Source organism: Nematostella vectensis, chromosome 3 (assembly GCF_932526225.1).
Source record: "Nematostella vectensis chromosome 3, jaNemVect1.1, whole genome shotgun sequence".
Taxonomy (NCBI): domain Eukaryota; kingdom Metazoa; phylum Cnidaria; class Anthozoa; order Actiniaria; family Edwardsiidae; genus Nematostella; species Nematostella vectensis.
Genome location: NC_064036.1, coordinates 4,039,893 through 4,065,754, shown reverse-complemented (window position 1 = coordinate 4,065,754; position 25,862 = coordinate 4,039,893). Strand labels below are relative to the sequence as shown.

The 25,862-nt window shown below is 41.0% G+C and overlaps 4 protein-coding genes and 1 long non-coding RNA gene across 5 annotated transcripts; 3 read left to right on the top strand and 2 right to left on the bottom strand.

Moving 5' to 3' along the window:
* The first annotated feature begins 1,049 nt into the window (after positions 1–1,049).
* On the top strand, positions 1,050–6,253 carry LOC116610730. Its single transcript, XM_048725693.1, has 6 exons — positions 1,050–1,448; positions 2,587–3,062; positions 3,463–3,703; positions 3,821–3,933; positions 4,601–4,770; positions 5,212–6,253. The coding sequence occupies exons 2-6, from the start codon at positions 2,619–2,621 to the stop codon at positions 5,651–5,653; spliced, it is 1,410 nt and encodes a 469-aa protein (XP_048581650.1). The 5' UTR covers positions 1,050–1,448; positions 2,587–2,618; the 3' UTR covers positions 5,654–6,253.
* A 339-nt stretch (positions 6,254–6,592) lies between these two features.
* On the bottom strand, positions 6,593–14,727 carry LOC5514222 (ATPase family AAA domain-containing protein 3-B). Its single transcript, XM_048725692.1, has 17 exons — positions 14,407–14,727; positions 13,900–13,976; positions 13,679–13,780; positions 13,145–13,274; positions 12,839–12,911; positions 12,654–12,746; positions 10,916–10,985; positions 10,661–10,728; positions 10,337–10,424; positions 10,012–10,068; positions 9,691–9,816; positions 9,156–9,280; positions 8,996–9,047; positions 8,859–8,929; positions 8,341–8,514; positions 7,463–7,571; positions 6,593–7,224 (listed from the first exon to the last, which is right to left on the bottom strand). Exons 1-17 carry the CDS (start codon positions 14,621–14,623, stop codon positions 7,063–7,065), a joined length of 1,794 nt encoding a protein of 597 aa, XP_048581649.1. The 5' UTR covers positions 14,624–14,727; the 3' UTR covers positions 6,593–7,062.
* LOC5514209 (vesicle-associated membrane protein 3) lies at positions 14,698–22,530 on the top strand. The gene is made up of 6 exons (XM_001634396.3): positions 14,698–14,853; positions 15,067–15,109; positions 15,241–15,319; positions 15,586–15,665; positions 21,133–21,184; positions 21,565–22,530. Coding segments are annotated over exons 1-6 (336 nt in total). The 5' UTR covers positions 14,698–14,851; the 3' UTR covers positions 21,645–22,530.
* LOC5514216 (28S ribosomal protein S22, mitochondrial) lies at positions 22,531–25,860 on the bottom strand. Its single transcript, XM_032383767.2, has 7 exons — positions 25,578–25,860; positions 24,898–25,062; positions 24,553–24,696; positions 24,386–24,469; positions 24,118–24,263; positions 23,588–23,696; positions 22,531–23,326 (listed from the first exon to the last, which is right to left on the bottom strand). Exons 1-7 carry the CDS (start codon positions 25,854–25,856, stop codon positions 23,240–23,242), a joined length of 1,014 nt encoding a protein of 337 aa, XP_032239658.1. The 5' UTR covers positions 25,857–25,860; the 3' UTR covers positions 22,531–23,239.
* On the top strand, positions 23,691–24,490 carry LOC116619225. The gene is made up of 2 exons (XR_004296588.2): positions 23,691–23,852; positions 23,935–24,490. It is a non-coding gene; the product is annotated as an uncharacterized LOC116619225 (long non-coding RNA).
* Positions 25,861–25,862: the final 2 nt, after the last annotated feature.

Here is a 25,862-nt window from a genome sequence, read left to right as displayed (position 1 = left end):
GCAGCAGAGTTGAAAGAGGAGTCGAGTAGTGAAGAGGAACCAGACTTTGTTTACGGTAGACCGGTTGGATATGCGCCCGACGAGAAAGAAGAAGCATCAAGCGAATCGGATGTAGTCCTGGGTCAGCAGGAGGAAGTATCAGGCGAGTCTGATGTAGCACCGGATCGGCAAGAGGAAATAGCATCAGGCGAGTCAGATGTATCTCTGGATCAGCAAGAGGAAGCTTCAGACGAGCTGGATGGAGCACCCGATCAGCAGGAAGGAACGGCAGGTGAGCTGGATGAAGCAATAGAGGAGCAGGCAGAGAGGGCATCACAGCAGCAGCAAGGGGAACAAGGTGATAGGGACAGCCAGGAGAACTATGCTAATGGCAGCATCATTGGACGACCCGAGCGGAATAGGCATCCACCTTTGCGGGTTACTTATGATGTTATTGGTCAGCCATCCTATTATCGGGGACCGGTCGCTAACCATGGTATAACTATAAATGAGTCAGCATGGAGTGCTTACGGTGCACCTCCTACACAAGAGTTACCATGTGCCACATGCGGGTTCAAGGCACCCTTCGGTTTACAGGTACCCTACGGTTATTCGGTACCCTGCAGTCTACAGACTCCCTACGGTTATCCGGTACCCTACGGTTTACAGGTACCCTACAGATGTCCTTCCTTCTCACCATGGACACCAGCAATGTAATTACAAGTACACTAGTACACTTACTTGACTTATATTTGTTTGTTTGTTACAAGAAAAAGAAAAGAAAAAAAAACGGTCTAGTTAGAGACACTAGTTGAATAATACTAGTATAGCCTAGCAAATAGTGTAGGTAACAAGGTGTAAGACCTTGAGCAGCATTGGGTATTTACGTGGCAATGACATTGTGCAAGAGAACTGTAGAGTAAAGAATAAGCAAGATACAGCTGTATGAAGAAACAAGTGGAAGCCATGGTTGGACTTGATCACCCTACACCATGCCTTCATGGAACTGAACATTGAAATAGTAGAGTAGTCAGATTTTTTTTTTCCTCAGTTGCATTGTAGTATTGAAACATACTAGTAACTTAAATGTCGAGGACGACATCTTTTCAGGGGGGAAGTGTGTTACCCTTGGAATTAAGCACTTGCCCACCCCCCCATAGAAAAATATTGTATTACCCATAATGCAGGGTGGGTAGAAGAAGAAGAAAACGTGTTGACCGCCATGTTTGTTTCTGTGTGGTTTATTTTCGGTTTATTTTTAATGTTACTCGAGTTTTCACAAATTATAAGGTAACAGAAGCATAATTAGACCACAAGAGCCTGACCTCACTCGTGACTAGTGGCAACAAACATTACTTATCTTGTTCAAGAAAGCTATTTTCCAGGAAGGTATTTCCAACACTTGATCTGTTGACTGTGTGGATCCGATTCCACTTCCTTGTGGGCGAGTTTCTGATAGACAAAATGAGGTGAGTGTCATTGTTAATTAGCGTTTACTCAATCTGTTGACTGTCTTGATTTATCGCTCTTCTTTTAAATGTTTATGATGTTTTAAGTCTCGCATACGTCCGGAGAAAAGAACCAAGAAGCGGATTCACTTCCCTTTATCAATGACGAGGAAGTATGGCCTCAAATTGTCCATAAATCAAATTTTTCGATGATATCTTTGATGAAATCGGAACATTAATAGAGTTGTGGGTTTTAAAAGTCGTCATTGGACAAAAAAAGCGCAGGACTTGCGATGTGCCAGATGTTTGGTTACGCTAATACTAACGAAAGTGAATCAGGTAACTGCATTATAAAGGCGTCAGTACAATATTTATGAAATATACTCTTTTGTTATATTTGACCATTTTACCGCTCGTGCCGTGTGTAGACCTAATTTCTCGTTGTCATAACAGCTATCACGTCGGGATGTATTGCTTATTGCTTTATTCCGATAAACAGCCCGTGGTCTGGTGACTGGTACAAACTAAAACAGTAATATATTGGCCTATCAAAATTCTTAAAATTTAAAAAGTAACGGAGTAACATTATTCTTTTAAAGTTTTTTTTCGTTTGTTATCTATATTAAACTTCAAGATACAGCATTTGGCGTGTTATTAAAATTATCGGTTTGGAGATACAAATCTCATTTTAAACCCTTACGCAAACAAAAAGTATATTAGTTGAGTATATATATCTTTTGATTTCAAAGACGTTTAAATGACCCGTCTTGGTCGGTTTTCATAGTTTTGAACGAGGCTATCAAAAGACAAAGCAGGGTCTTATAACAGTATAACTTGAAAGATTTGGTCATTGTATTAATATTTTCGTTTGCCAAATACACTTGTGGGTGTATATGGTGAATAGGGGTGAAAAACGAGACAAATAAGACAAGCCTTCAGATAGTGAAAAAAATGAACATTCAGGGGCGTAACCATGGTGGTGGCCTAGAGGGCCCGGCCCCCCCTTTTAGCAGCCAAAAATACAGTAAATGTATGAGATATTATTTAAAATACAAGAGAAAATGCCTTGAAAGTCCCTTTTGGGCCCCCTCCTGTTAAAAATCCTCGCTACGCCGCTGACATTAATTTTATTTAATGGCTAAAAATTGTCCCTTTGCAGACGATTCATCTGACGTGTCATCCACGCATGAAATGGGGGTAAGGGCGCGGTCTAGGGTCATTCAGATCCACCCCACTGAGTCGATCACCCAAATGAAGACACACACCCCACGAGATGTAGTGCGCAGGGCCACGTTCAAGGCCCCTGTCTTGGTCCGTGACATCATGCGACCCTTGGATCTCATGACAGCCTTTGTCGGGAATGTACGAAACACAGAGTTTTACTTCCTTAGTCGCCTGGGTCTCGTCTTATGGGTGGTTAGTGTGGCATTGAAGTTCTCGTTTGATGGATTCGAAGCGTCTGTACGATACCAGTACGCGTGGGTCGCGATAAAAGCATTTGAACTGAGCACCGTGGTCTTAGGGACCTATTATTTGGTTGCCAAGGCGATGCCTTGGATGCGTAACGGGATGCGCATGCTAGAGGACGATGGGACATACCGCGTGGCCCTGGGGAGAGTCGGCGTTACTTCAAAGGTGAACCCAATTATAGAAACTCAAAAGAAATCACAGAAAACAAGGCCAGAATAATTCTATTAGCAGCTGCGATGCAGACAAATCCCCCTTCATGCGCGTACCCAGGATTTTCTAAGAGAGAGAAAGGGAGGGGGTTCATATTTAGTATATGATCACCGCTCAATAATAAATGACCCACTTTTTGGTGGCCGGGGTGAAGGGGAAGGGGGGGGGGAGGCATTGCGCACCATGTAACTCTTTTGTACGCGCCTGTACCTGGTGTTCGTCACTGCTTTTCTGTAATAGCGGACTCCGTACGCCTAAAGTATGAGAAAAGGGGTGAAATTTGATCCAGTCAAGACTTCCAGACCATAGAACGAACCCACTCGTTAACTAAAGTGGTGAGCATTCTATTTCTTAGAAACTTCAAATCATCGTGGTGGTCTTTATATCCATCGCCGCGTCACTCGAATACGTCATCCTGCGATTGGACAAAGCTGATCACGTGACCTTCAAACAGACCACGTCTACTGCCTTGTGGTATTTTATGCACGTCTGTCGGTTTGTTACCGGTCTTCACGTGCTTTACGCGCATGCTCTCTTGTGGTTTATTCCTACATGCATCATGCTGATCACGGGACATTCTATGATCGAGTACCAGCGTAAGTATATAAAAAATGCTATGATAATCTTTTAGTGTTGCGTGACACTAAGTGCGGCTGATAAGCAGACTAATTACAGCGAGTATTGCTGGTCATTCGTTTGTGTTTTTCTTGCAGAAAGAATGCGTGCACAGTTAAGAAAGAAGAACAACAAGTTAACGATTCGCGAAGCGGTCCAAAGTTTTAACGATCGAATAGTATTTGCAAGGAACTCTTCACATGCTTGTGTAGTGAGTACTCGATATCATTCTTAATTAAACTCAGTCATTTTGCCTAAAATTAAAGTGAGAGGCCCCTGGGGGTCTTATTATGGGTGTGGCTTGCGAGACGTTATCCTCGGCACCAACCTGTCTCGTATACCAACCGGTACCAACCTGTTCCGTTTTCAAAAAGATCCGCGTCCACACGCAGCGTTTTCATTTTGATACGATCCGTCTCCACGAAAACGCAGAAACGATAAGAAAACGGTAACAAGTTCTACAGCGCAAGCGTACGCACGCGCCAAGTGGACTGGACCTGGGTTATAACGCCATCGTTTTCGAAAGGTTCCGTTTTCGTCCGTCCCCACGGCACCGATAGGTTACCGTTTTCAAATTGTTCCACTCTAGAGATCGTTTTCAAATTGTTCCGTTTTCGGTCATCGTTTTTGCGTTTCCGTGTGGACAATACACGTATCCGTAACAAAAAGGTTGCGTTTTCAAACGAAAACGGATACGGGGGGACAGGCAGGCCCGTACACAGGGAGGTACACGCGCAACCCACCTTAGCCGACAAAAAAGAGTTATTTCTTATTGTCGTTGAATACTATCTATTTTCCATATAATGTCCGCAGAGGTTACGTGCCTATCTGGTAGGTCTTTTTTCTCGAATGTTCTTGACGGGTGTTTTGTGCACCAGGTTGTTCTTATGCTACTTCTCATGGTCACATTGGCGTCCGTGTTGGTGAATGCGTACGTCTACTTGTACAAGAACCGCTACAACCTGTATATTTGGCACGCTTTGATGCCATTGGCTCTTGCCATTTACCCGATGAGCACTGCTGCCTGGGTCACCAAACAGTACCACAAGTAAGCGAACGTCGCACAAGGCCTCACATAAATTCATCTCGCACTGTGGGTTATCATGTGTTACTCCACAACATACAGCTCATAAGTGAGCGACGTAGCACGAGGTCTCATGTTAATCCATCTCGCACCATTGGTAATGATGTGTTACGCCATGACATACAGCTCATAAGTGAGCGACGAAGCACGAGGTCTCATGTTGATCCATCTCGCACCATTGGTAATCATGTGTTACGCCATGACATACAGCTCATAAGTGAGCGACGAAGCACGAGGTCTCATGTTAATCCATCTCGTACCATTGGTAATCATGTGTTACGCCATGACATGCAGCTTGGCTAAAAGAAAATGGAAAATGTTTTTTCTTGTACTGTGATTTTGAGTGTTCTGATAACTTTTACCAAACGATTCCCAAAATCCCTCACATTGAGATCTCCCTTGCAGCTACTTTGTCGTGGTGGTAAAAGCCTGGGTCGAACGCCCTGAATCGGACTCGGAATCCGACTCGGAATCCGAACCAAGTACGAACGTAAACGAAGTCAAACCGAACAGACGGCCATCAACTTCGCTACCATCGGATCTTCGCATCCACATGCCTACAATGGGCTACGTGTCAGTGGGCGACCAATCAGATCACACAGAGGCAGATAGACTACAGAGATTGTTCGTAGGATCTGCGAGGGCTGTCGGAAAATGGCAGAGGACACGTAAACTGCCGCACTTTAACTTTGAGAAGTACATTGCATACTTGCATAATGTCGCCCCGAGCACTGGCTTTAAAATTAGCGCGTTGACGGTCACGTGGGAGCGTGTATCTGCTACGTTCTTTTTGATCATCTCGGTAGTGGCTCTCTTTCTACAAGAAACGATCTTCGGCGGCAATTAAGTTGTTAGGTAACTTTTTCATTCGCGTGGCGATACGCGGCTACACGTAAGGCTAGGAGTAGGCAAATCCAGAGAACAATTCCTGTGGCAAAAGATTTGCGAATGCAATACGATGGTCAGCGGCCAGGTATCGGGATTAAGGCAAACCAAAAGGGATCGGGAGTAATAAGGCAAACCAGACAGTCTTCATTGTCAAGCAAATCTAGCCCAATCTTTCAAAGAGGGGGGGGGGGGGGGGGAGAGGGGGTGGGGTGCTCTAAGCCATCTTGCATCTGCTTGCACCTTTAGCTTGAAATACTAGAATTCACATAATAAAACGTCTTCCACTCAAAGGCGCTCGTATGGCAATTATAGAGATTTCAGTCCAAGCACCTCTTTCTAGCGAACAGTACAACACAAAGGCACCCGCGCATTAATAAGCAAGCAACCAGGTTCGCATAAAAAGGTAACCCGATTCTTAGTCGGTTACGCCACAATATTAAGTCCCAAACAAAGCATTTTAATGTACTTGGGTTGGTTAAGAACGTGTGCGGTTGTATTCATTAAAGAACGTTGTCAGTGCAAATGGCAAATGCCATAATAAAAAGGTCGAATATGGAAAGATGACATAGACAGTGACGGTCCGGGGGGGGGGGGGGGGGAAAGGGTCCCCTTTGGGGAAGCATCAGCTGTTACGGGCTTGTTGGTAGAGTGGTTTTCAAAAACCCGTGAAATGCTATTTAGTTTAATTAGTACTAATACGCTGTAATGTCTTTGTTCTCTTTTGTTCCAGCTTGACTATTACACTTACAACTTTTATATTTTGTTGCACGGATTTTGAAAACCACTGTAGTAGTAGAGAAGGAAACTAGGATACTGACCACGTGAGATAGAAGAAAAATGTTCTACCCTCAACTCCTCCCTCCCTTTAGGTTATCTAAACCAAAATAAAGGCATTAAATCTATTTCCATTTTTTATTAGCTCTTTTTATATAATGGTGATCATCATTTCCAATAATGTCTTTAACCTGCACAGAGTGCGTGTCGACAAGGACGTCATCACTGCGTAGCCGTTTTAGTCCTTTTATGGTGATGATGACGTCATCACCGCGTAGTCGTTTAGTCCTTTTATGGTGATAATGACGTCAATACTGCGTATACCGTAATCCCCAGAGCCAAGTATAAAAGTGTCTTGAGATGAAATCCTCTTTAATTATTGTCCTGCGTACTTGTCTTGTATCTCCATATTCGCCATCCCGTATATTTGTTATTACGCAGACCTGTATTTGGTAACCATCACATACCCAGTTTTCCTCAGTTAAAAATTTAAATTATTGGAATCGCACGCTATCGTCACCAAGCGCAGAAGTCCGCGTGCTCAATACTATAACGTAGACCAGCGGTATCAACTAGTAACATTAATCACGTGGTCTAGTTCTTGGGTGACGTGACGGTGTCCTCATGACCGCTGTAGCCTGGAGCGGGAGCTAGGCGCCAGTCCTCTTTCTGCTTGTGCTGACGCACGGCCTCGTTGACCCGCTCATCCATGATCGCCTCAGTGAGGACGCCGTCTTTGGAGCCGTACGCACTCGCCTGGGATGTGGAAACAGAGCAAGGCCAGTTAGACCTAGTTTACACGCTGTTCTTTTCGTGTACCGTTACAAATGCAAATGCATGCAAATGAACCAATTTGATTGTTGTATGTACATGAAACAAAAAAAACGGCGTTTGTCCTAGGCCTTCGACAATAATCTTTCAAATAATTGGTTATTTCAATTCTACGTTTATTCCTATTTCAATAAATAAATTCTAATCCTAGGTTGTACAGTACCTGCCAAGCGATGGCCAGTTTGGCGATTTCCCGACCAGACAACCCCTCCGTCACCTCAGCTATCCCACGGCACTTTGCGTTGAAGTCGAAGTTATCAATCTTCATCCGGCTGTTTGAGACATTGCAGTGATTTTTATTAATCAAGTACTTGAAACCTTATCCTCACCTCCAACACAAGATTGAAGATCAACTTTGTCATCATCACCATCATTATCATCATCATCAGCAGCATCACCCAAACCACCATTACCATCGTAAGAATACCATTAAAATAGACCACTATCAATAAAAATAGATAAACAATATTTTCTCAACAATACCAGAAGTTCAAAAACAAATTATAACCACAAACGGAATTAGAGTAAACAGCATTCAAATTAAAGACAACGATATATTTAGAAAACCCTTCTTGTTATCAAACTTTATGCAGGCGTCAGAGACAAAGCAGTGATAAGTAATAATAAACTATCTTGAAACCTTATTCTCATCTCCAGCACAATATTATCGTCATTATTGTCATCATCACCACAGCATCCTCATCGTCATTGTCATCATTACCACAGCATCCTCATAGTCATTGTCATCATCACCACAGCATCCTCATCGTCATTGTCATCATCACCACAGCATCCTCATCGTCATTGTCATCATCACCACAGCTTCTCTATCGTCATTGTCATCATCACCACAGCATCCTCATCGTCATTGTCATCATCACCACAGCTTCTCTATCGTCATTGTCATCATCACCACAGCATCCTCATCGTCATTGTCATCATCACCACAGCATCCTCATCGTCATTGTCATCATCACCACAGCATCCTCATTGTCATTGTCATCATCATTATAATATGTTTAATGTGAAAAGATCTCTTACCTTGTGCGAGAGCCGCTTGTTGCTGGCTTGAGACAATACTCCTCGAAATACTGCCGCACTAGTCGCTCTCTCTCGTCCACATTAGGAAGGCCAAATTCCACCAACTCGTCAATCCTGTCATTGATGGCCCAGTCAAACTGGTCTGGCTGGTTACTAGCCAACACCAACATAAACCTGGAGAATTCAAGATGAAGACATCCTGCAAAGCTGTACTTCACATGGCCTATTCATGATGAAGGCATGCTATGGGCAGTGGTAGGGTGAAAAGAAAAAAAAAAGGATTCAAGGATAAATTCTTTGTTTATATGAACTGAGAAAGTTTTTTAACAAGATCACCAATGTTTGGCTATAAAGGTAGGTTCTCCCTAGAAGGCAAGCGCAAGCACAAGTGCAACACAAGAAAATCAAGCTTTCTCTTGTACTTGTGTTCCTGTGAGAATTGAAATCTTATGCATGCTGTACTTGCGATGGCTAAGCAATCTTATTAGAAAAATCTTATAGTGCCATGAATACTTTACCTGCGCGAAGACTCGCCAGTACGATACAGAAATGCATTTAAGGTACTACGAAGGTCCTCACTGATCTTTTCCTGTTGAAGAATATCAAAGTAAGATGGAGTCTTTGTGGACAGTTAGCTACTCAAAATGGGATTTACCTGACTTCTTTTTCTCAGGAAGGCATCAGCTTCATCAACAAACAGCAACACACTGAAAAAATAAGCATATAGTCCAATGAGAACTGCAACTATTCTCCTAGCGACCTGGTTTGAGGGTACCTGAGTTTGCTGATTACGGGATAGCTTACACCCTACTCACCCTCTCCTTGACGTCTCCGCCCAGTCGAACACCTTGTGCATTGCAGTGACACCCTCTTTACCCATCGGTACCACGTCACCACCTGTCATGACGGCATAGTCCATACCAGAGTGTCGGGCAAGACTCTGGAACATATATACACCTAATATACACTTTTTACTTTTAAGTAAAAGGTTGCACCAGAAAATGATTGTATAGTAACATGCAGTGGTTCATGGGTAACATATTAATGGCAGAATCCTGGTCTCTAAAAGCCACAGTGTAAACAAGAATTTTAAGGCTATCTAGACCTATGTAGTTTCTATTTATGCTTATTTTCTTATTCATTTGATACCCATGAAGCACTACTGGTTAGGACACATGCATTCTCATTCTCAGTGCTACCATATTTGAAATAGGTGCATAATGTAATTAACAACAAATGATAACTAATGGCAGCTTGATTGATTCGGAGAACAAACAAGCACATGGCCAACCAAAAATGTAAGCATTAAACAGTACAATTAACAGGTTCCAATTGATGAATGTGCAGTACCTTAGCAAACATAGTCTTGCCAGTCCCGGGGGGTCCGTAGAACAGCAGGTTTCTATACATGCCCTTGTTGCGCTTGGTGTTGGATGTAGCAATGCTGATGGAACTCAGATGCTCTTCGAGGTTTGGCTGTAGTGATTGGATTATCAATAAATTACTATGCATGTTAATGATTAAGAAGTTTAAGTAAAAAGACGTAGCATCCTGTATTATAAAGGATTACCTTGATATAAAGATACTTTTACCTGAGCTATGTAGAGTCCTGATTCCAAGTTCCACCAAACGGTAAAAACATTTAATATATGTAATACAACCTTATCTCACCTTGAGGATGATTCCTTTCAGTGAATCCTCTGGATTGACAAAAAGCTTTTTTGTTGTCTATAAAACATTAATCAAGGTTTTAAAAATTTCAAGTGAGAATTTTTATTAAATTAATGAGGAGAACAAGAGAAAGGTGAAGTCAGCAGGATAAGATGTTGAAGTTTCCAAGTATAATATGGTACTAACAAAATGAGCAAGAGTCTCTCATTTGAGCTCTATGGTGTAAGCAGTCTTTCCTGGAAAACACAGCAGTAAAAAAGATATGCATATGGATGGTGAAAACAAATACAAATGATTTTTTGCTGGACCAAACATCACAATTTACCTTGATAGGGTGCCTTATGGCACTGAAAAGGTTTATTCTTGATGTATCACGAACTAGCGATGGCTTTCCAAGTCTTGCTTCTACAAATCTTAAAACACACCATATGATGTCATAAGTCACTTAATTCTAATTTCAGACGGGACAAAGTTCTTGCCAGATTTTCTAGAAGGATTAGGGCACATCAAACATGGTAAAACATGAAACTATAATTTTATGTATTAAAATAGTTTTGATAAAGAAATAATGGTAGATCACACACAAAAAAAGGAAGGCCCCTGGAAGTCCACCATGAAATGATGTTAACAAATGCAAAGGTCAGCATACCTTGCTGTGACACCAGTGCCATATTTTGCAGTATAGATTCCTAGAGCAAGCAATGTCAACCCAGCAGCCTGTAATGTAAACATAAAGAATATATATTTTTTTATTTTGGAGAGAACTATTTCTTAATTGGTTTGAAATGAAATGTAATTCTGCAAAAATTACTAAATGTAAAATGCGAGTAAATTGGGTTTCTGCTCAACACAGATTGTGTGCACGGTTGTGTCTAAAAATTTAAGCACACAATGATTAACTTACGGTTGCTGAGATCTTATCCCAGTCAGAAATAAAAGCATCAAATCCAGCACCGAGGATGCTCCCTGCAGTCCTGGTGGCAAGAAATGTCAATCAGTTGGGGATAATGTACTTTGCATACCACAACATTAAATTACAGTTTAGAGACTGCCATGTTTATAGCCTAACAAATGCCTAACAGCACCAGCCCAGCAATAGGATGACTTCATCACCTCAGTACACCAAATGGTCACACGATTCATGGACAACACACTTACTTGGTGGACTACAGGACTATTGCTTTCTGGTCTCCGGGACTATAGCTATCTGATCTGCTACCTTTATAATACATTTTTCTTGAGTACTTATTTGATTTTTAGCCAAAGTGCACTTTGAATTCTACGAGTTACAGTGGCGATTCTCGGCAGCCTCAAATCTTCCTGTTTGATTTTAAGAAATCTATTAAAACAGGAGTGAGCTGTACTGCAGATATGTCCTAAATAACTCTAAGAAACTTTACATGCACAAAGAAAGCGCTTATGTCAGGTCGAGCAACGCTCCTATAGACGTGAAACATTAAAGAACGACAAATTCCACCACAAAGACATGTAATATGTCACCTAAGGTTTTTGTCACCTCATAAACCACGTCTAGCGTATATCGTCCTCCGTAGATCCATTTCTGCGGCATATAACGCTCAAGCAAAAGTGTAATCTCAAAGACACTACGCACTTTATTTACTTCATCAGAAGTCTATAAAAGGGCGAAAGATTCATTGATTTAAATATCTTTGATGTCCATAGCTTACTGAAACTTTTCAGTACACGCATTCTCTCCTCTTGCCACCCTCTTAGTTATAAGAAGGGTTTGTGTCTAGGGAGATGGCCTAGGTCCGTTGAGAACAAATTCCTCACTTGCCACCTTCTAAGCTGAAATCCGCAACTTATTCTAGATACGGTTACGCGATTTCACAACATACATAACGGCGAGTGTTGAATTCACGGACAGGCAAAATGCGTTTTGAGGCAAACATGGCATCTAATAAACGAATCTAAACATTTTGTCATGAGGTTCCACCCGGCTAAACAGAATCTTCTGAAGATTCTTATAAAAAACTGGCAACTTATCACGGATCTCAGCCTCATACGGCTATAATCTTTAATGAACCTATAGTCTCTTATAGAAAGGAGAAACCGCTTATAGACTTTTAAGTCAGAGCCACAATCTCCCATAAAGGACTAGGTATCAAAGCAGATTTATTTACAATTGTGGCGGGTGTGGCTGTTGGCAATATTACACAACTACAGCTTTCTGTTATGCTACCTTTATACTACATATTTCTTGGACACTTACTTCATGGATTCAAGGACTGTTGCTCTCTGCTCTGCTACCTTTATAAGACATTTTATTGGGTACTTACTTATGATGGATTCCAGGACTGTTGCTATCTGCTCTGCTTACTTTATTCAACAGTTTTCTTGGACACTTAATTGATGGACTCCAGGACTATAACTCTCTGCTCTGCTGTCTTTTTACAACTTGTTTCTTGGACACTTAATTGATGAACTTTAGAACTGTTGCTCTCTGCTTTGCTGCCTTAATACACCATATCACTTGGGTACTTACTTGATGGACTCCAAAACTGTTGCTCTCTGTTCTGCTATCTTTTTACAACATGTTTCTTGGGTACTTACTTGAAAGACTCGAGGACTGTTGCTCTCTGTTCAGCTGCCTTTATACACCATATCACTAAGGTACTTACTTGATGGACTCCAAGACTGTTGCTCTCTGTTCTGCTGCCTTAACTCTGATCTTCTCAAGATTGATATCCTTGTTTTCACGCTCGATTTTTGCTCTAAAAAATATCATTCACAGGTGTTAATGTCCAAACAATAGGTATGGAAATTAAGATAAACCAGCGAAAATGAATATGATCACCATACTCACTTTCCCCTTAGTTCAGCCTCAAGTCTCTTCATGTCATTTTTGTGTTTCAACTCTGCTTCATACTCAACCGTTGCTTCAAAAACAAAGTTAAAGAAGTTACAAGAAGGCCTACAGTGCTATCCACTATAGACAGGGACATAGTAGCAAACAAATTAGTTCAATGATGTGTTAAAGATAAACACAGGGAAAGATAGTGTATATGATGATGATTGGAAGTTGATTAATTTTCATACAGTAGTCAATGCTGGTGATGGTATACTCTCATAATAAGCCTAAAACGATAATAAAATCAACTATCTCCCTTACATCTTCTGATAGCTTCTTGCCTCTTTACAGATTCCTCTTGCTTTCTCAAGTTTTCCTCTTGCATCTGCCTCTGTTGACCCAACTGATCATTGTATCTCTTTCTCGCAAGCTGGTCCTCGTACTGTGCTCTCTGCAAGTCACAAATACGTTTCGTTTCAGAATAAATTAAAAAATATATATATTGATGAAAATTCTATCAAAGAAATCAAACATTCTCTCTGTGCTTTCATAGCATTTTGAAATCCTTGTTTGGGGAGTTATTGAGCAGACGAAAAGTGAGTTTTGACTGCAAAAAAATGTTCACAGAACAGATATCACTTTGGCTGGACGTTTTTTACTGATATTTGTCCTGTGAAAATGTGCACGTGAACTGTACTGACCATTGAGCGTGCATAAAAAATCATCACTGGTATATAATGAATGATAACTAGCATATCCCAAGAGAGCCAAAATAATAGCTGATAAATCCAAGGAGCCAATGATCAATGGAAATCTATGGTTAAGTAAGTACATATGGTTAATAAATTTATCAACCTGCTGATGTTGCTGTGTCTCTGCTGAAAGCGTTTTCCGTTTCTCCTCTTGCTCAACCCTGACTCTGTCCAGCTGCATCTGATTTATCCCTGCTTCATATTCCTGTCAAAAGTGAGAAAAACTATACAGAAAATGGCCCAAAAAGGTTAATGTTTCACAGCATCAAAAAAGTGGAATATCAAGTCAAAGCATGCTACATCATTGTTTAGGGATCCACATACCTTGATTTTCTCCTGTTTCTCCAATTGTTTAGTGGATTCTTGTAACTTTGCCAGATCTAGTGCTTTTTGTGCATGTGCTGGAGGTGCAAAGGTACAACATGTATAATGCATTCAATAGAACAAATCCTTTAATGTCATCAGATTGAGATGCTCAACCGAAAAAGTGTCCTGGGTGGGCATGCCTTAATTTCATCATGCTGTCACAAGTATGCATGATCAAGTCTTCTGTAATCAACCTTAGCTAATGATGTTATACGCAAATCCAGGACATCCTCATATAACATTATGATCTAAAATAAAAATAACCCGAAATTAATCCTTGCACGTATCGTGTTATGACGTTACAACATAAGTAAGTATTATGTTTAACATCTGCTTGACAAGTGCATCAACTTGATTGGTGTGCATCAACTTGATTGATGTGACAGGGTTTGCAAACCCTGCAAAATAAAGTTCCGCTCACAGTCCATGCAAGCTACACCGAGTTCCATCAGATATAATACTCACGGGATCTTTCCAGCTCCTTGGCGGCCTTAGCGGCTCTTTCCAGACCTGTAGGGTCAAAACTCGACCATACCGGCTTTCCCCCTTTGCCTCCCTCCCTCTTAGCATCATCTTTGTCTTTCCCGTCCCCCTCGCCGCCGCCAGCAGGAGGTATGGGAAGCTGTTTTGGTAGATTTGGAGGGGGGAGGTTGTCCTTATTTACGCCAAAAAGCCAGGACATTCTGCTTATAGTAAACTTGTAAAAACAGTCACGGAATATCGGGAAAGATGACGAAAATGTCCACACGTGCAGAATCAGCCGGCGACAGCCTCGCTTCCATGTCTGGTAAGCCGCTGGTGCCTGCGCCCGCAAGCAGTGACGTCATCGCCAGATCTAGAAAGGAGGAGCGAAGGACAGTTTTGCACTGGAACCATACCTTCACTGAAACACAGCCAAATTACCACCAAAATGTAAGAAATATCGCAATCGACAAGCACTGTATCGAATGCTATTTGTATTGTATCTGATAGTGCTTTGATTTGGCGGCCTAATGGTTTGGTTAGCTCGATACATGTCACGCTGGTGTGCGCGTTATTTCATGCGCCAAAAATGTCGTAAAAAACATTTATGATACTAGACGCAAGATGTGTGTTATTGCCTCAAACGTTGTATCCCATTTACAGGTCGTCTAAGAGACTGCAACAAACCCAGGCCCAAGTGGATGAGGTACAGTTAAAAAGCACTAGACAATATTAAATTTGTTCTGTCATTGTCAAAGTTTTTGCTCACCACATCAATCAATAACTTTTTAAATGTCGTTAATAGATACGAAACTTCCCCCTGTATTCTCTAACCAGGTTGTGGATATCATGAAAGTGAATGTGGATAAAGTACTCGAAAGGGATGCAAAGCTTTCTGAGCTTGACAATCGAGCCGGTAAGCAAGCAATGAGCATCAACCTCTTACATGATTGTTCAATACAATAACATTTTATTTGAAAAAAAAAAAGAAGATATTAAGCTAATTAACTAAACAATTCAATCAAATGATTAGGACCGGCTTAAGAAGACCTTTTACTATGTTTAATTAGGTGGAAAAAAGTTATGACTGATAAAGCATGGGTTATACTATTGTAGTAGTATTATGCCTAAAACAAAGAAATAAAGCGATGACAGGTAAATTGTTTGCATCTTTTCTTCTAGATGCACTTCAAGCAGGCGCATCTCAGTTTGAGACAAGTGCATCACGACTCAAACGAAAGATGTGGTGGCAAAACTGCAAGGTAATATTAGTGTTGACTATGACTATAAACTACCAGTGTTATACCAAGTTTTGTAGGCAAACATATAGTAAACATTGACATGATTGCCTTGATTTGGCTTGAAAACCCTCACACAACTAGGATAAGGATAGGAATAATCCACCTACATCTTCAATTATGTAAGTTATTCGTCATGCCCATACCCAAGGAGAGGGGTGAACTCTGGTATGTTATAAATCTAAAAGTCAAGATCCAATAATAACTGTGCCGTGGAGATACTGCAATGGCATAAAAAAGTCCCTTTTTGTTCTTTCAGGGGTGGTAAAAAAATTATCAGAAAATTCACCTCCCCCCAAAAAATTGTCCTTCCCCATTTCTCCAAAACTGGTACCCCCAATATATGCTTACAGTTATCTCCATTTCTCCAACCCTGGTACCCCCAATATATGCTTACAGTTATCTCCATTTCTCCAAACCTGGTACCCCCAATATATGCTTACAGTTATCTCCATTTCTCCAAACCTGGTACCCCCAATATATGCTTACAGTTATCTCCATTTCTCCAAACCTGGTACCCCCAATATATGCTTACAGTTATCTCCATTTCTCCAAACCTGGTACCCCCAATATATGCTTACAGTTATCTCCATTTCTCCAAACCTGGTACCCCCAATATATGCTTACAGTTATCTCCATTTCTCCAAACCTGGTACCCCCAATAAGTTATCTCCATTTCTCCAACCCTGGTACCAATTATCTCCATTTCTCCAACCCTGGTACCAGTTATCTCCATTTCTCCAACCCTGGTACCCCCAATATTACCCTGGTCCCAGAGCCTCGAGTGTCTCTCTATTTAGTGGCCAGCGAGGTTGAGACGAGGCTCTGGCCTCTCGAAGTGCAATTTTGACTTCTGCTAGGTTCAGAATCTGAATTTGGTCGCTGATTGGCCAATTGATGTGTGGTCATGTTACCTGTTACCTGTCCTCCTCGTGCCATGTGGCACATAGGGCCTTCACAGTGCTTTTCCACTTTTCCCTGTCTGCTGCTTTTGGCCGCACCTCGTCCCAGTTCCTCCACCCCGCCTCGCCTCTCTCCCTGTCCTCCTGGGTCTTCCCTGTTTCCTTCTGCCTTCTGGTGTCCAAGTTAATGCTACGCTGCAGTCATTTTCTCTTCCTTGTCTCAACACGTGTCCGATCATTTTCCATCACCGTCTCTTCACTTCACTGCTCAATTGATGTACTCCAGCTCTTCTCCGTACCTCTTCATTCGTTACATGGTCTTCCCAACTAATCTTCAATATCCTTCTCAAACACTTCTGTTGGAATACATCTAGCAATTTATCATCTTTCTATTTCTGAGATCTTTCATTCCACCACCCTCTCTGCAAACTATTGCTCCTAGGTACGTAAACTCACTGACGTCTTCAATTTTGTTTTCCATTGATCACAATATTTCCATGCTGTTTGGCATTTATCCTTAGCATCTTCGTCTTCTCTAAGTTTATTTTGAATTCCGCTCGCCTAGCCTCGCCGTCCAGCCTTGCTGTCTTCTCCTGAATATGACGTTTTGTTAAGGAAAGCAATGCTATGTCGTCCGCAAAGTCTAGATCGTCCAGTTTAGATGTAAATTTCCATCGTATTCCATTTTCTCCATTTCCAACTGACCATCGCAATATCCAGTCCATGACCAATAGAAACATAAAGCCAGACATATTGCAGCCTTGCTTTACCCCCATCTTTATGTTTAACCATTCTCCTGTTTCACCCTGATCTTCGACCGCACACTGGAAATCTTCATAAAACAGCCTCACAATGCATATAATCTTCTCTGGAACTCCATACTTTTCCATAATTACCCACAAACTCTCACGATGGACTGAATTGAAGGCTTTCTCAAAGTCTATGAAATTAACATACAAAGTTGCCTGCCACTCATTTACTTGCTCTATGATGTTTCTCAGTATAAATACTTGCTCCGTAGTTCCTCTCCCTCTTCTATAGCCAGCCTGCTCTTTTCTCAACTTTTTGTCAACTCCGTTTCGTATCCTGTCAATAACAATTCTTCCAAGTATCTTCCCTATGATGGACAATAAGGTGATTCCTCGTGAGTTCTTGCATTCTTTCAAATTTCCTTTCTTTAGTAGCTTTATTATAAGCCCTTTCTTCCAGTCATTTGGGATGGTTTCATGCCTCCACACTTTTACAAGTAGCTTATGCACTCACTCGGCCGAGAATTCTGGGTCTGCCTTCAGCAACTCAGCTGTGATATTATCTATGCCCGGCGATTTTCCATTCTTTAGTGTTGTGATTGTATCTTTTACTTCTCCGAAAGTTGGTTCATTGACGGATATTTCCTGTATCAATTCTCCGAATTCAAATTCAACTTCATCCTCCGGTTCTATGGGGTTATCTGGTTGCTCTCTACTTAATACTTCCCTAAAATGTTCTGTCCATCTCCTCTGTATTTCCTCTTTTTTACTGAGAAGGTTACTGTCCTTATCCAACACTGCGGTGCTGTGCCTAGGTCTCTCGTTACATAGTTTCTTCGTCAATCCATATAAGGTCTTCATATGTTGGCTTCGCGCCGCCTTTTCAGCTTCAGATGCTATCTCCTCTAACCATTTCTTTTTGTCTGCCTTCAAACTTCGCTTCACTTCTCTGTCCTTTTCTCTGTACTTTTTCCTCAATTGCCCCTTAACTCTCTCCGATCGTGTATGTTGTGGTTTGAAATGCTTCTTGGTTTGAAATTGTTAAAACCAGTTTGAAAAAAATTCAATCCATGCCACATTTGTTGTGGTTTGAAATGCTTCTTGGTTTTATTTTTTTTCAAACTGGTTTTAACAATTTCAAACCAAGAAGCATTTCAAACCACAACATGTACTCAATATTTTCTCATTCATCTGTTGTCTTTCATCTATCAGACTCCATGGCTCTCCGCTAATCCATGGTTTGTTCTTCTTTCATGGCTTACCTAAAACTGTCTCTGCAACTTCCAAGAGTGCCTTTTTCATTATAGTAAAGTCCCTTTCCACTTCTTCCTTTGCATCTACTACTTCTTCCCCTCTCTTATTTGTCCTCTTGCTCCAATGCTTTGAACCGATTCCTTAATTTGATGTTAAATGTGTTCCTCACCTCTTTCTCCGTCGACTTAGATGTATTATATTTTACTCTGATGTTACCCTTCCGTTCTGGATATTTCCTTAACTTAGCTTTACAGTTGCACACACCAAGTAGTGATCACTTCCTACGTCGGCTGATCTAAAAACCCTTGTGTCTTTTACTGAATTCCTAAACCACTTATTTACGAAAACATGGTCTATCTGGTTCTTTGTCTTTCCATCTGGTGAAATCCAAGTTGCCTTGTGAATGGTTCTATGTGGGAACAGTGTCCCAGTTATGACAAGTTCGTTAAGGTCACACAATTCACATAATCTTTCTCCATTGTCATTTCGAACTCCCAATCCATGCTTCCCCATGACTCTTTCATAGTCCCAGTTTTGGTCGCCAACCTTTGCATTCATATCACCAGTGATGATTAACATGTCGTGTTGATTTCTGCTATCTAGTACCTCCTGCAGCCGTGTATAGAACTCATCTTTTAAATGTTCGTCTGCATCCTCTGTAGGTGTGTATATGTGAATGATGGTCAATTTAATGTGCCTGGAGTAGAATCTTGCTTGAATCATTCTCTCATTCAAAGGAGTCCATTCTATTAAACAATCCGCCGCATTTTTGGACATGAGGATCCCTACTCCCTCTCTATGGATGTTATCTTCCCTTCAATAATAAACCATCGTCTCGCTATCTCTCAGCTGCATTTTCCCTTGGCCTGTCCAGTGAGTTTCACTGATTCCCATGATGTCGATGTCTCTCTTGCCCATTTCCCTCGCTGCTTGGGCAACATTGCCGCTACTATATAATGTCCTGACATTCCATGTTTTGGGTGGACCAATGGTTTAGTCAGCCCAGGGGCGTCCGGATGGCTTTGGCCTCTGCGCGTCATACAATCTCTTTCATGAGATGCAGCCACGGTCTTCCCAAGTGAATTTGCTCTGCTTCTGGTTTCTGTGATAAGCTATTTTTTTATGGGAGAGGGTTATCAACCCTTTGCCCAACCACCAACCTGGAGGACCAGTGGATCACTCTTCGTCTGGCCCCTACCTTTTGACCTGTTCGGCATGGGTGGCCCTGCCAGGAGTAAAATACTCCCGCCGACATAGCTCTAGAGGTCATTGGGACACACAAACACCCTCACCACGATAAGGTGGCGATCCCATCGAGTGGCGTGTGGTCATGGAAACCAAGAAATTTTAACAGTTTTCTATTGTATTTTTCGCTTCAAGTTCAAAAGGTCAAAACCGGTTTTTAATTCTTATTGTTTGCAATTACAAACAGCTAAACGAACGAAGTAGACGAGCGATAGAATATTTTGATCGTAATTTTAATAGTGCTCAGTTCGAATAAGTTACAAGATTTACCAGTATTAAAAATGTAAAGTTTGTTCAAGAGGAGTCTCTTCACGAGTTAATCAAGCGGCGAGATGTCTTCTCTGTGCTGCTGACTGGCTAAGGGAAATCGCTGATTTTCCAAGCTTATTCCCGGCGTTTGCTCTCGCCTCAACGATATTGGATTCAACTATCCCAAAGCAAGCAATTGTACTGGTTATTTGCCTCTTGAAATCTTTGATAGAGTCGTTCCGAGGATAACTGCGAGCTTATCCGCGATTTCTCCTCCTTGAAGCGCTTTCCCAAGAAAATGTTGTATTCTCCACCTCCTATGGGCATATTCTTGTCACTAACTCTACAGTAATGATCCTATGGATTTTCAGATGAATGTTGTTGTTTTTAAATCGGGTGTTCATGCGCTTTTCATACTCGTGAATTCGATTCCCGAGCGAAGAGATGTTTACATCCAAGGTAGCACCACGTGAAACTGACACATGCTAATCACAAAACGTTAACATGGAAGTGAGGCAGAAGTCGAAATAGCGCTTCGAGAGTCCAGAGCCTCGTCTCAACCTCACTGGCCACTAAATAGAGAGACGCACGAGGCTCTGGAACCAGGGTACCGCAATATATGCTTCAGGCATGTAACCAGGATTTTTTTTTAAGAGAGGGGGATGCACATGCATACACTTATTTCAAATTCGTTGTCAGTGCAAATGCCAATTGCAAAATGGCAGTGCTACCATAAAAAATTATTAAAAAGTGACTCCTCATATTTTACGGGAGGCAGGAAAATGTAAATAACCCTTGCAATTTGTTTACTTACACTTTAATCTCAGGGGTAATTATACCTACAAGCTGCAATTCACCATTTGCACAGACAACGTTAATTGAACTACTTGTATATACCATAAGTGCTAAGTCTAAGACAGCAATTTTTTCAGTAGGAAATGACTTTTTTTTTTCATCTGAGAGAGGGTGCACATACTGTATGTCGCCTGTACTTTCATGATTAGATTTTAATGAGAATTTTTTTCTCAACAGATGTGGATAATCCTGTGCATTGTTGTTATTGTGATAATAGCTGTTATAGTCAGTAAGTAAATCTAGTCCTACCACAACTATAGCTATTTTTTTATGTGAACAGAAAGTCAGATAGATGCACAATGCATATTTGTGCATCCAAAGGATAAGAGAGGAGTACTAAAGGGTGAGGCATTTTTTCTTATTTAATATGCAAAATTACTGCCACATCAATATCCCAATTTCAGAAAGTACATCCCAAGCCCTATCCCTCTTTAGGCTATCCAGGAAACCCATTCCTATGGAGGAACTTGGCATTTGCTATAATGTGTGAAGAAATGCCACAATGGCTATTGATCGCACTGATTGATACCAATCGCAAGGGATGGTTGTCAACATAAACATAATTCAGTCTTTCTCAACACCGTTTCATTTGACTTGTTTTCTTTTAAGTCTGGGTAGTGACATCGACAGGGACAGGTTCTTCATCAAGTTCTTCAAGCACCGCTGCACCAGCCACAATTAAACCCTGACCATCAAGCATCCACTGGATAAAGGCCACATGTAAAATACCTCTCAAATTCCTGTATTAAATTCCTAATTCTGTGTTATGACTGCATCTTTACTGTTGCCTGTCGACAACTGTGTGACTCTTCTTAGTTGTTTGTTTACAGCTATGGTAATTGTTTAGCTGTTAAGAAACACAGCCTGTAAGCTATTACAGTGGAACTTTGATACTGTGGTAGGGTGGCTAGTAAGGGAAGAGTTAGGTAGCCACCATATGCAAGAATCATGTTTTTTTTTCTATGCACTTAGGGCATTAGAGAATAAATGGAAACTAGATTGACCAAATCAGCACTGCTCATGTGTAACCACAAAATACGGTACCTTTATAGACTTATCAGTTCTAAAAGCTTTTGATGAAGGTTTACTGAATTGATTTAGAAAGTGGATTCATGGTTGCATGATAGGGTTCAAAGCATTGTTTCCCAGCTGTTATTTTCTAAAAAAAAAACTGTACAATGGGAATGGTTTATTTTTGGGTTGTGGGTTACATGTGAGAAAGGGAAATTTTTGTCATTTTTTTATCTTTTAGCACAACAAGGACATGTGGACCAAAAACGTTTGAAAAAGGAAAACATAATGGGTGGGGTGAGGGGCGAGTGACACTCGTGGCCTAATAATAGGTCAGTATTGTCTGGAAATTAACCATATGGCAAACTTATTTCTGGAGTTAAGAAACAGTATATTGTCATTGGTTAGTTGGAGTTCCTTGAATGTAAATGCCCAGTAAATAACCAGTAGTGGAAGCAAGAAGAGATGTTTTATAAAGAGCCCTTTCCACTCAGCCCCACTACAATGTATCATGCTAGAGCTTTATACATGAAAAATATTCAAAATAAAATAGACTTGTAGAAATTGGTTGTAATTTTTTTTTTATTGGGAAGAAGGATTTAGGAAATGGATGTTCACTGAGTGAATGTTTACCTTAAAAAAACAGGGTTGGCTGCAAGCCCTCCCTTACCCTTTCGTCCTCTTAGTGTGCATGCCTCGTCTCCATCTATCCTAGCATGCATGCCCACAGGTAGCCCAGGCTCTGTCAATGAGTAATTTGAACCGATCAGCTCATTGACCGTAAATAAAGAGAACATATGGAGTTGTTACTTTATGCAAGTCTTCTTCCATGAAAATGTAATAAATTCAATCCAACTTGATGTAGTACTTGAAAAATTTAAGATCATTTCCACAATAGAAAGTGGGAGTGTGATAGAGGGAATACTACAAGTACTACATCAAGTTGGATTGAATTTATTATATTTTTATGGAAGAATACTTGCATAAAGCTCGTTGACAGACCCTGGGCTACCTGTGGCATGCCTTGTTTCCCTCTCTCCTCTTCAGACCCATAGCATGTGCCCTCCCAAATTTTTTTTTTTTTTTAATAATAAGGAAATGACAAGGAGCATGGCTATGAACGCCCCACTTCTCCCATTATTTTCTTAATGTTTCTGTACCCTTCCCAATATTTCAAGGCAGTGCAGTTCTGTTCTTTCCCGAATTCCTTGGGATTGCTATACAGACTACTGGTCGCCAAGTCTGGAAGAACATACAGTACAGCATTTCTATCTCAAGCCCTTTTCTGTTTTTGTTGCTCAGCTAAAGTTTGCTCTACTCTCTTTATGGATTCTGTTGGGCCTTCGCGCCTTAAATATGCCTGGAAGAAATAAGAATATGTAGTATTCACCTTCTGTCTAAAAACAGGGTCATGACTAGCCTAGGTGAGTGGGGGGGAGGTGCACCTTATCCCTGAATATTCGCAACAAACCTCATTGTGTAAGTGGGGAGGCATCCTAGAGAACCCCTTAGCTGCAAACTCTGTCAAAAACAAGTTATACCTTGAATAATGCCATGAATAAGACTATCACTGAAATGTTACGGCATGTGAAGTGGTTTTACATGAAGACTGTCAACTTACCAAGAGCAGATCCATGTCTGAGAGCTTGGCCTCTTGGGCCTGTACCGCTGTCTCAAGGTGAGGGTGGAGGATGTGGTGCAGGCTCACAACATCTATGGCATCCTGGAATCTATCATTTGTGATAATAATAACAATAATATTAATAATATAGTTTATTGCCTCAAATTGAAGTCAAGCACCCTAATAACATGGTACCACTTTCATTCTCAGTGCTTACAGACATGAGTGTAAACTACATTGAGCAGTCCATAACCTCTATAGATGGGTAAGTTGCATGTGTTTAGGTGAATATTATACCCAAATATATGTACTTGCATAATAAAAATGCCAACTATTTTTATTTGTAGAACAACACATGCTACCACAGCCACGGAAGCTTTAAGAAAGTTAGCCAACTAGGATTGATTCCCTGCATTTGGTGTATTGTGCCATTATGACAACTGAAGAAGTTTGTCTTGCAAGCTTCTGTTTATCAAGAAAGCTATTCCTCCACACTAGCGTCTTACAGAAGAATTGAACCAATCACTGACCTCCCACTATCGGTCAGCTCATCCAGAAGATTATCGAGTTTCCTGAGCCTTGTTAAGTAGTACAAAAGGCCACCAAAGTGTCGAGTAGATCTCAGCAGTTCAAATTTGCTGTTAGCATTGATATCATCATACACATGCTGGTGCACCTGTTGAGCAAGTCCAATGAAAACTTTGTTTTAGATTATGAATAACATCTTCCTTGATCTCTAAACTGAGGCCTGTGCAATATAATGAGAATTGCTGACAAGACATTTAGATGAAACCTTACTCGTATGAAATCAGGCGAGTCAGGTTCACACTGCACACAAACCAGGTCAAGAACATCTTCGTGACGATTTTGAGACAATGGTACCTACAAGAAACCACAAACAGAGATAAAGACAAAGTTAGAAAAAAAGTTATGGTATATAAAAGAAACCAAAAATCCCTGCATACCTGTAATCCTGATTCTGTGAGCATTTCTGGCATTTTCCACTTGCGTCCTTCTTTGGGAAAGTAGATAAAGTTCATTCTGTCCCTTTCTGACCAGTTGGCTTTACGGAGACGACCATCAGGCTCTCTGACAACTATATTACGAGTCTAAAAAATATGAAATGTATAGTAAAGCAAATCTTATAAAACTATGCACTTTAACTTTTATTGATTTAGTGGGGAAAGGGATGATTCTATGTAGTGAAGTATAGATGTTATTGTAACTAGTGGCACAAATAAGATGGCAACCATGTGAAATGCAGTTCAAAGTTACAGACTTAGAAAAATTTAGTTGTTTGTTGTGTGTACCCTATCTGTAGCACTCATGCTGATATCTGTGAAGATGAGATTAGCAGAGTCGTATCCTGCAAGTCGTTCATCAGTACCAATGACTTCATTTATTTCCTCTCTCTCTTCCATAACAGGAGGCATTTCCAGCATTGACCGCGCCCTTGATTCGGCATCTTCCTCAGCCTGCAAGCATAACCAAGATAAAACCCCTAACAAATCAACAAATTATGCTGAAATTTATTAGGCAAGGACACTGTTAGGCATTGACCTTTTGAAAAATCAGAAAAAGATGAAATGAGAAAACAGGAGTTGGAGATAACTAAGGAAGAAGAGCATGGAATTTTCTTGAGCCCTCATGTGCATAATTTTTTAAACTGTTGAGCAACCAACAGACTTTTGAAATCAGGATTCAATATTCTATATCCCTGCCAGTATTAAAAACACAGACAACAAAGACTTATAATACTATTCTGTCTTATTGTCCAGCACTTTAAATCAATGAAGAGTATAAGGAATCTAGAAGCTAGTACTCCTGTGTTATACTCGGTGAATACCCCACCCCACCCCACCCCCCATCCCCCATTATAGTTCATACCTGAGACCTCAAGCTGCAGATGCAATACCGTGTTGCTGATGTTTCTCTATCTGAGTTTTTTAAATTAAATTTGTAAAGATCAGTGACAGCATTGTCTTCTTACCGCTAGAAGCTCCTCGTCCGTCATGAGTTGGTACGCGTGGACTTCCAGCGCCTGCTTGCGATTGGAAAATATCTTTTCGACATCACATCCTGTCAGCCGTCTGAGAATTGTGTTTACGCTCTCATCATTAAAGGAAGGGACTTCCTTCCTTTTTCTGTGTCTTTGACATGTTTGGATAGTTCGCGTTGTTAATGCTCTTGGGAGAAAATTATTGCTTACAAGAGAAAATATATTTCTGTAGCGAGCCGCCATTTTGGATGCGTGTGCTACGATACGCATGCGATT

Coding starts and splice junctions, on each gene's coding strand:
- LOC116610730 (XM_048725693.1), top strand. CDS start 2,619: ATGGGGGTAAGGGCGCGGTCTAGGGTCATTCAGATCCACCCCACTGAG. Junction 3,704..3,820: donor TTCTATGATCGAGTACCAGC/GTAAGTATATAA, acceptor TTTTTCTTGCAG/AAAGAATGCGTGCACAGTTA. Junction 4,771..5,211: donor GTCACCAAACAGTACCACAA/GTAAGCGAACGT, acceptor TCTCCCTTGCAG/CTACTTTGTCGTGGTGGTAA.
- LOC5514222 (XM_048725692.1), bottom strand. CDS start 14,623: ATGTCCTGGCTTTTTGGCGTAAATAAGGACAACCTCCCCCCTCCAAAT. Junction 13,977..14,406: donor CAAGGAGCTGGAAAGATCCC/GTGAGTATTATA, acceptor TTGCACCTCCAG/CACATGCACAAAAAGCACTA. Junction 12,747..12,838: donor GAGGCTGAACTAAGGGGAAA/GTGAGTATGGTG, acceptor GATATTTTTTAG/AGCAAAAATCGAGCGTGAAA.
- LOC5514209 (XM_001634396.3), top strand. Junction 15,666..21,132: donor TGTGGTGGCAAAACTGCAAG/GTAATATTAGTG, acceptor TTTTCTCAACAG/ATGTGGATAATCCTGTGCAT. Junction 21,185..21,564: donor GATAATAGCTGTTATAGTCA/GTAAGTAAATCT, acceptor TTTTCTTTTAAG/TCTGGGTAGTGACATCGACA.
- LOC5514216 (XM_032383767.2), bottom strand. CDS start 25,856: ATGCGTATCGTAGCACACGCATCCAAAATGGCGGCTCGCTACAGAAAT. Junction 25,063..25,577: donor CGGACGAGGAGCTTCTAGCG/GTAAGAAGACAA, acceptor TTATGCTTGCAG/GCTGAGGAAGATGCCGAATC. Junction 24,470..24,552: donor TCACAGAATCAGGATTACAG/GTATGCAGGGAT, acceptor GGTTTCTTGTAG/GTACCATTGTCTCAAAATCG.